Source organism: Hydra vulgaris, chromosome 03 (assembly GCF_038396675.1).
Source record: "Hydra vulgaris chromosome 03, alternate assembly HydraT2T_AEP".
Classification (NCBI taxonomy): Eukaryota; Metazoa; Cnidaria; class Hydrozoa; order Anthoathecata; family Hydridae; genus Hydra; species Hydra vulgaris.
This window is the reverse complement of record NC_088922.1, coordinates 15,992,344-16,002,500: the sequence shown is the minus strand read 5'-3', so window position 1 is coordinate 16,002,500 and position 10,157 is coordinate 15,992,344. Positions and strand designations below refer to the sequence as shown.

At 25.5% G+C, this 10,157-nt stretch overlaps 1 protein-coding gene across 1 annotated transcript in view; it reads right to left on the bottom strand.

Moving 5' to 3' along the window:
- The window catches only part of LOC100199988 (Bardet-Biedl syndrome 2 protein), a 15,097-nt gene extending 5,310 nt beyond the window's left edge, over positions 1–9,787 (bottom strand). Inside the window, exons 1-12 of the mRNA XM_065792458.1 lie at positions 9,643–9,787; positions 9,318–9,539; positions 8,920–9,045; positions 8,523–8,585; positions 8,365–8,442; positions 6,267–6,371; positions 6,108–6,194; positions 2,376–2,511; positions 2,078–2,214; positions 1,668–1,851; positions 232–367; positions 111–152 (exon numbers count right to left, since the gene is read on the bottom strand). Coding sequence (XP_065648530.1) covers positions 111–152; positions 232–367; positions 1,668–1,851; positions 2,078–2,214; positions 2,376–2,511; positions 6,108–6,194; positions 6,267–6,371; positions 8,365–8,442; positions 8,523–8,585; positions 8,920–9,045; positions 9,318–9,539; positions 9,643–9,762 — 1,436 coding nt within the window. The 5' untranslated portion in view covers positions 9,763–9,787. The remainder of the gene's footprint in view (positions 1–110; positions 153–231; positions 368–1,667; positions 1,852–2,077; positions 2,215–2,375; positions 2,512–6,107; positions 6,195–6,266; positions 6,372–8,364; positions 8,443–8,522; positions 8,586–8,919; positions 9,046–9,317; positions 9,540–9,642) is intronic.
- Positions 9,788–10,157: the final 370 nt, after the last annotated feature.

Here is a 10,157-nt window from a genome sequence, read left to right as displayed (position 1 = left end):
ATATATATATATATATATATATATATATATATATATATATATATATATATAAATATATACATATATATATATATTTATATATATAGTAGAGCATTAGTGACAAAATTTACCTTGGTAGTTGGCGAGTTAGTTCAAACACATGAAATTGTGAGCTAAAAATTTAAAAGAAAAATACAAAATATTAAAATAAGAAGGAAAAAAAAATCAAATATTCTTAGAAATTGTCACAACCTTCCTTTGTATCCAACAAGTGCTTTAATATGAAGATCAACTTGAATATCTTTCGGAATATATATAGGTATTTGCACTGAATTAGATAAATTATTTTCTTGTGGATGGACAACATAACTTTCGCCATCGAAAATACCTGAAGAAATAAATAGATAAAAAAAAAAAACATGAAGTAAAAAAGTAGAAACAAAAACAAGCATTTAGAAATTACAAATAAAATCTTAAAAACTAGAATTGGTGCTAAAGTATAAAGAAGGACAACCACAACGCGCAAAAGAAAATTGCAAAGTTATTTATGAAAAGTTAAGTAATAATGTCTATATGGATAAATCACATGATCTTAGACAAGATTTTCATTTCATCATAAGTAAAAAAAAAAGCCCCCTAAAAAAATATAAAAATAAATTTCCAAAATAATTTTAAGTATGGCAGGTGATTAATGAAAAAGGAAATGCCAGTAAACCCTAGTGAACAAATAATTATGGTGATATTCATAAAAGAGTGTGTTAAGAAGCACCTCATTCCTTTTATCTCAGAATTTTACACATAAAGATGATCACTTTTGGCTTGATATGGCTACCAGACATTACAAAAAGTGGATTCCAAATTGAATAAGAGTTTGAGCAATGGCTCTAAAGTTTGAGGTTTTTTCATCCACATTTGAACAAGGTATTTCTTATAAAATTTTCTGAAAATTATAAAATTCTTGCTATTTCTCGGTTACTGATGATGCAGTAATCCTTAACACCAATTATTTGCAACTGTTGTTTTGCTAATGTTATAAAATTGTTTTAAATACGACTAAACTAAATCATCATAAGCAACTTTATGTGGTCTTTTATGAGTAATTTTCAAATTAACATATTAATCTAATAAATATGAATAACTGTTGGGTTGAGAAGAAAGTAGAGCACTGAAAAGTTAGTTACTTTTTTTATGTTTGAAAAAAAAAATGAACTAAATATTTAACTGCACCTATTTTTTTTGGAAGCATTGTATATAACGATATATACTATATAACATAACAGTTATAAATTATACATTTGTTATGAATTAAAAGCCTAATAAAAAAAATGCTTAAAGCAAAAACTATTAAAGCATCTTTCTAGAAAAATTATTTACATAAAACTTCTGATTCTAAACATTTTGTTATATACCAAAATTAAACTTGTAAAACATCCAGGATTCATCCAAACCCACCACCCAAAACAACTGAATCAAAATGAAAGCAAGCCTATCACAATTAAGAGCATTTGAATAAAAGTTCTCTAATAACAATGATAACAATGGATAATGAATTGGTGCCTGAAGTTTATTTCAGCTATAGTGACTACTTTGAAACATATAATGGAATTACTTAGCAACATGTATCCAATTTAAATTTTTAATTTTTAAAAAATATTTAATAACACACACAAAGAAAAATATTTTATAACCTTCCGCAAACATTATGATACATTTAATAATGGTATCATTAGTTGTTCGTACTGTCAGTTCAACACAGGACAGGCTATTTTCATCACCAGTAACCACAATTAAAGAAGTCTGAAGTTGAGTGTTAGCGGGTATAGAACTTGCACTTGTAGGTACATCTGCTCCTTCTGTTAATTCATCGACCACCTAGATTAAATTTGATATAATAAAAAGTAAAACAGCTCTATATCTGAACCTTTAAATTTCATATTTTTTTATATTAAAAAAATTAACAAGGTAAAGAAAAGCAAACAATAACTAGCTATAAGGTTTAGATAACTTGTGTGAGACCATTTTAAAAATTTATAGGTTAAAGAACTTTAATAGAAACATTTAGCGTTTATTAAAACTAAGCATATAGAAAAAATATTACCTTGGTATTTTGCTTATAATTGCTAACTTCCAACAAAAGACCATTTTTTTGTTGCATCATTAGATGCATTACATCTTGCTGCGCATTTAATTCGACAACAGGATTTTTATTCTCAATTACTGGTACAAAACCTTTTACTAAATAAAATATAAATAATTAAAACAACTAATAATAAAAAAAAACACATCAGTAATTCAGTAGATTCATTTCGGTTTGTTCATTCTTTCTTTATTCATTCTGTAATATTCTTTACACTTAATAGCTCTTTAACAATTTTGTAAAAATGTTTAAACCTAACCTTCTCCATCCATAGAGCAAACTATAAGCTGATTTTTTCCATCCATACGATAGTCAGCATCAAGTACTCCAGCAATTGCCGATGATAAATTTTGTTTAAAAACCACTTCACCAGTTCGATCACTACGCCCATCAACCTAGTTTAAAAATTTAAATTTTTTATTACTTACTAATTAATTACTTGAAGGTTTTGGTATGAACATTTAACACAAAAAACCTTGAGGATTATGCTCATACCATCATTATCATACCAAACTAATTATGGTATAATGTTTTCTAAATTATCAAAACTTTAAAACTTGCAATGGAATAAAATATAAATCTTACAATAGAATAAAATATAAACGATAATATAAAACTATTATATTCTGATAGAAAACCACTTAACTACACTATCAATATGATAAATGGTGTTATGTAAAACTTTATTATAAATGCATTGCTAAATGGTTATATAAAAGTTCCCAGATTATTACCGTCCCAATAACCAGACAATCAAAGTCAAAGTTTTGTTGAGCATAGAAATCATCCTTTAATTTTAACCAAGACAGTTTTTATTAACTAATTAAAACTAGGTTTTTTCTTTTTCTTGGTTACATCCAAATAAATAATATTTTTGATTTTAAATTTAGTGTATTCTTAAGTGAAATGCCCTAAGTATCATAAAATTTGAACCCTGTACAATATGGGTAACCTATGTTCTTGACCTTTGTATTTTTGCTCTGTTTTCTTAAGATACTTATTATTTACCATTTTTATGCTATCCTTCAAGGGAGGACTGTAATTAAAACAAAGATATTGTTAATTGAATTTTTCATTTTTTTACAGCTGATGTTTATTTTGCAGTTCAATTCCAAAAAATATATAAAAAAATTGATTTTTCTAAAAAGAAAATTAATAATCATTTAAGTCCATTTTACTATCATTATCAGATTCATATAATTCATCTGACTGCTTGCCTTTATCCTTTAGTGGATGGATATCACCATGATTGGTGCAACCATTACATATCCAAAGATGTGTGCAAATTACACCAGCTTTAGTCTAAATTTTCTTATTCAATATAAAAATTATTTGGTACTAAGATAACTGCTAAAAAGGGTTTAAGGAAATAAAAGCTTCTTAAACATGTGGATGTTTAAGAACATTAAGAATCATTTTTGATGATTCCCAAGAATGATGTTAGGAATCATCAAAAATGATTCCCAACATCATTCACATAATTGAAGCAGTTTCAATTTAGTTATGAAGACTTGCTTTAGTTTTACCTTTACCCAGAAAAATTTTTGCTGAAAAAATTTTAAATTTCAAAATGTATTAATGATAACTGGTGCAAGAATTACATCCAAAGTTCACACCGTCTTCTATCCTCCTTGAGACTCTATAGTGAAACTATAGAAACTGATCATTAGGATTTTTATCAACATTGGTCAAGGTATAAGCAAAAGAATAATCACCCAGAGTACAAAGAAAGATTGTTGCACTGTATAAATGATTTGAAAAGTAAATGATTTGAAAAGTAAGTTATTAGAGATTTGGCAACAGAAATTTATAGTGGTTTATAATAAACATTTTTAATACTTTAATTAAATGTTATTAGTTTTAAAAACTACGAAGTAAGATATTTTATCTTGAAATATACTTTGATATACGATAAAAACTATGAAACTTGATATTTAAAGTATTTTATAATTTCTATTTTAAAATTTTATAATTTTTTTTTTTATAATTTATATTTTCATTTGTGCTAAAGAGTATAACGATGTATTTATTAATAAATTTTTTGTGGAGAAAATCAAAGAAAATGTCTTAAAATGTAATCAGATGCTACTTGATGGTAATGCAATGTAAAAAAATATGGTTTAAATAGTTATTTTTTCACTTAATTTTGAAAGTAAATGTATTTAGGAAGGTTCCAAGAGTCAATAAAAATTTTTGTTAATAGTGAAGTATTTTTTGTTTGTTTTACAAACTTGCAATCAGTAGTTTATACCTTAGGAAATGTTGATATATTCACTTTAAATAGCAAATCAATATTTTGGTCTACAAAATGAATATGGTACATGTAACAATAAAACAATTATAATAAAAATTGTTGGTATTACATAGGAGAACACTCTTTTAAGAACCATTATTTTGAAAGTAGTGACTAAATATTACAATAATCGGTAATGTTTTGAGGTATAAGTAGCTAAAAACTAACAAAATTTAAACTAAAACTGCCATGAAACCTTAACCAGTTAACTAATCAGATTAAAACTTTATTCTGAGTTTGGTTTGGCTAAGGGCTACATTTGCACCAATTTTTATCAAATTATATAGATTTGTGCTCATTATACAGGTGTTTATTTGGCAAACTATAAAGTTAAAATTTCACTCATTTGAACATTGAAATAAAATTTTTTTTCTACTGACATATCTAAAACATTTTAAAATTGATGAGATATTTCCTTATAAGTAGTGTTCTTGAGTCAGCTAGGTTAGCATTATCAGGATCCATGATAACTGTAAAACAGAGCAAAAATACAAAGGTCAGAACTTAGGTTACTCAAATTATAAAAGATCTGAACTTTATAATATTTTGGGCAGTTTACTTAAGAACATATTAAATTTGAAATAAAAAATATTAACTATTTTGGCGTAACTAAGAAGAAAAAAAAAAATAATAATAATAATTTTTAGTTAGTTAATAGAAACTGACTTGGCTAAAACTATAGGATGGTTAAAACTATAGGATGGTTTCTATTTTTAGCTTAAAATGTGTATAACAAATATCTTTTTTGGAAGCTTTTTCTGCAACAGACACCACCCTAATATACAGAAGTCAAGAAAGTGTTGGACACAGGCGCCTACTGGACCATTTTTAAACATAATTAAGGGGAGCAACCAATCAGGGTTCATTCTTTTTGACAAAATGAAAAAGGGTTGCTTGCTCACCCCCCCCCACCTTTAGCATGACTTAGGAATGGTTTGAGGGATAAATACTTCTATAAATTGTTGGCTTTAAGAGTACAAAAAGTAAAAAATGATTTTTTTTTGACAAAAAAACTACATCACTTTAATTCACTTTGACTTTCGTCCAACAAATCTGTGTTGTCTTAAACCCAAAACCATTAAATTAATTGCGAATAAAAATTAAACATTTTTAAATTATTGCAAAAACGCAAATTTAATTGAGTTGAATTTTTTTTTTTTTTTATGCAGAATATTTTTGTTTTAATTTTTTAAATGTTTTATACCATTTTTATTATTCAATTTTATTTTTTTAATTTCTTTATTGACTGATTTATTAATGGATTGACACAGCAGAGTGTACATACATTGACTGAAATGGGTAAAACATGCAAGAAATGTACATACATTGACTCAGGGTTTTTGCTCAGACAGGCAATCTTTTTATCAAAAAAAAACAACAACATTCTTTACTGTGCAGGACCAGTAGCAACTATTATGAAAAATGCTTCAAAATTATTATTTAATTTTTCTTCTTTTGTTCTCAAATCATGAAGAAAAAAAAGGACTTATCCTTACACTATTTAAAAGAGTAAAAAATTATCAGAGACATGGTATTCTGTAATACTATCTCTGGAATTCTCGAATAGCAAGTGTTTTAACCACTGCACTACTAAACAATAGTGCATGTCTACACATAATTCAAACACTGCACATCTAAACAAGATTCAGTAATGAAATAAAATTTATGGTTTTCTCAATAAAAAATTTGGAAACATACTTTTCCATTAGACCATCCTGTAATAAGTTCAGGGACTCCATCATCATCCAAATCGAAGCTATGAATGGTTACTGCTTGATTTTTTGACTATAATGAAAACTAAATCTAGAAGATTATATCATCATCAAAGTAAAGTGTCATTAACAACAACAATAATACCTTTATTCTCCAGTACCTTGCACTTCTATCATAAACACCCACAGTACCATTAGATAAAGCATAACCAAATCTGGTACCATAGAGCGGATATAAAGATGTTACAGCCTAAAAATTAAACAGAGCAAAACTAAACATAAAATAAAAAAGCAAAATATGTCTCAGACATAATATTAAGGCTCATATAAGATTTTTTTTAATAAAATGACAATATTGAAAAATGTGCAAGTTGTTGAAAAACAAATTTCTTTAGGTATGGTAAAGTTTTATATGCATTACTTTTATCTTAATATAATCTTTTTTTTTTTAAATATCTTTCTTCAATAGCAATATATTTATAATTTTTCTTCAATATATATATATATATATATATATATATATATATATATATATATATATATATATATATATATATATATATATATATATACACACACACACACACGTACACATATATATAAATGCAGACACACACTGATGACATTAAACTAAAACAGAAAGATGACATTAAACTAAATCAGGCCTTGTTACGAGATTTCGCTGCGTAGCATAAACGCGTAACGCATTTCTAAGTAACTCACTCAGCAAATATATTTTGCATCGTTAGAAGTTATATTGCGCCACTAGCGTCTTTTCAAGTACCGCATTGTAATTAAAGTATTTGTATTAAAGTATTAAAGTAATTGTAATTATTTTATTAACGCGTTAAAAATCATACAAACAGTTTGTTTTTTTCTCACTATAACAAAAGTTACAAATAAAATCTAAGTTCTTATTAAAAAAATCATTTTTATTATTTTTTTCAAATATGAACTAAATTTATTTTGAAAAAAATATTTTTTTCATGAAACGTAAAATGTTTGTTTATTTTCTTATGATTTTACATTTGGTTTTTGGTTATTTTATTAACTGTTAATAAATTTTTTCTTATTTAATTTGTGAACTCTTTTTAAGAATGTTTTTAAACAATAGAGTTTTTTTTTGTTATTTATCAGTTACCGATAACATATTCTTGATCATAATTTATTTTCATAAATTAAATGAACGTCATTAAAACTTTACGTTATTGAATTAACAATAAACAAAATATCTTATTAATAAAATATTTACATCAAAATAAATCGTGCATTTTTAAACTATTATGACTAATAATAATTTTTATATTTAAAAGGAATTTATATATTTAATTCTTTAAGATAAAACTTAAAACACTTTATTTTTTTAACTTATCTTTAATAACAAAAAAAAAATTATGAAACAAACTTTTTCTTTAACAAAAAAATCTATAAGTTACAATTGCGGTTAAATGCTTTTACTTACAACTTTATTTCTTCTGAATAAACCTCTCGTTAACGATAATCAAAAGATAATTTAAATATTCTAAAAGATATAAGTTTTTGCGTAGCGCAAAACTGCTGAACGCGTAGGCAAATCGACTTTTCGCAAGCAAAATGCGAGCTTCGTAACGCTTCTTAAGAAGGCCTGATATATATATATATATACGTATATATATATATATATATATATATATATATATATATATATATATATAGATGTTTCTCATCATGTGTGTGTGTGTGTGCGTGTGTATTAACTCGACGTTATGACTATAAAAACAAATTGTAAAGAATCATACATACAATTGTAAAGCAAATATACAAAATGAGACCAACTTGATTTTGATCAGAGTTTAAAGACAGGATTAAAAGATGATGATCATAAGTTTTTTGATTACTATTTTGGTACAAGTGAAAATTTTAAAATTTTAAAATTCCATTTGAATTTAATATCATATTTTCCAACTTAAAATTATTAAATCAGAAGTATAGACAACTCTGTTAATAATATTTAAGAAAAAAATACATTTTAAAACCCAAGGGGGCTATGATGCTGACCAAAGTTTATATATGTAATCTTACTGGTTCAATACATACACATTAATAAGACTGACTGCAGATAAATTCTCTTAACATTTTGTATAATCTTTCTTTTCTACCTGAGCCAACAAAACTTATTTCCTGAGCCTACAAAAGTTTAAAAGCACTTCTTATAACCAGAACTGAAAAAAAAAATTTATATTGCGAGGAATTAAAAAATTTACCTCAGTTTCAGTCATTTCTGCAATTATTTCATCATCTTTAAATACACGAATGTCAAAATCTTCTGAACCAACAAGAAGCTGAAAATAAACTTCACAGATTATTTTAAGTAACATTTAATATAAATAGTTTACCGAAAATTTGAAGAAAAATTGCATACCTCATTAAAACCGTCTCCATTAAAATCAACTAAAGCCATTGAACAAACATTGTCACCTGTGACCTAACAAAATAGATTTTTAAAATCGCCTACTATTACAAATATAGTTTTTATCAAGTCTATTTGCAATAACAGGTATTTGAAAAAAGCACATATATTTAGTAAATAAATAATGTTATAAAGACTCATTTTTAAATTACAAAAATATTTCTAATAAATTAATTTATATTTTTAAGTTCATAATAAAATTTGCTTTTTATTGGTTCTCAGTTTGCAAAGGGATCATTTAGCATTTCGATTAAAACATCGTAGTTAATTCCTAATTTTATTTAAAATAAAGGTTTTGAATTCCATATATTCTGTAATATACAACATTTTTATAGAAAATAAATGATACCGTCCAAAATTCATCATTCCCTTCTTTATTAAACCCTTGTATTGAACAATTACCACCAGCAAGAACAAGTCTAGTGTTGTTAGTGCCAAGATTTCCAATCAACAAGGAGTTTACCCCATCAGGCATCTACAAAAATTAGCAATCTAATATCAAAAAATATGTTTAGGAATTTGTTTATACAAGCACTTAATTTTTTAAAATAAATCTTTGAAAATTTTTATATATTGAAATCATATAAACATGCAAATATAAAATACAATTGCTTATTTTGTAAATAATTATATTCTATTATTTTGAAAATAAATAATACTGCACATAAAGTAGTAATATCTTTACAAGACTACTCTTTACAAATATTTTCTTGTTTGTTTATAAACTGTTGTAACATTTTAAATTACCTCCTTGTAGAAAAGATCTGAATTATTTTCAACATCATAAGCAAGTAAATTTGTTGGTGTTCCAACAAACAACTTATCTCTAGAGGATTCATCTAAAGAACCACAAGTGACAGAGCTCACTTGCTGGTTGATATTTAATAGAGAAATATCAGCAGAAAGCTGTCCTGTTTCTAGACGGCCACTGTAATTTCCAATTCGAGTATGTGGGTTATGGATGAAAACCTATTGAAATATGATTACTATTTCTGAATTTTATAACATTTAATTCTCTAAGTAGTAAATAAAAAATAATAGCATATAAAAATAACAATAAAAAAAAACAAACTTTATTTGCAGTTGTAGCAGCAGTAAGACAAGGATGTTTGCCATCATATTTCCCTATTGCAACCATTCGTGGAATGATTTTATGTTGTAGTTTCATTGAGAATACTGGTGCTAACAACATTATTTTACTATTAATTCAGACTAAAACTGAAAATTTAAGAAAAAAAAACAAACTATAAAATACTACCTTGAATTTTTTCAAAAAAAAACCCACCCAAATATTAGGAGAAATAAGTAAACCTATGTTATAAATTTATGTCAATTAAACCTGATGCATTCTAAAGAAACCATGAGCTGCATATACTTTAATAAAATTTTGTATTATTTATAAATTTATATATTTCCGAGATTGAGTACCCCATATTAAAGCATTAAAGCCACTAAATTAATTATAAATTATCCGGGTCATATTTTAAAAATCTGGAAAATTTTCTTAAAAATATCCAGAAAAAATTCAGTAAATATTTTTAAGAAATATTAAGAAAAAAATCTGGAAAAAGTAAATGTAATTTATGT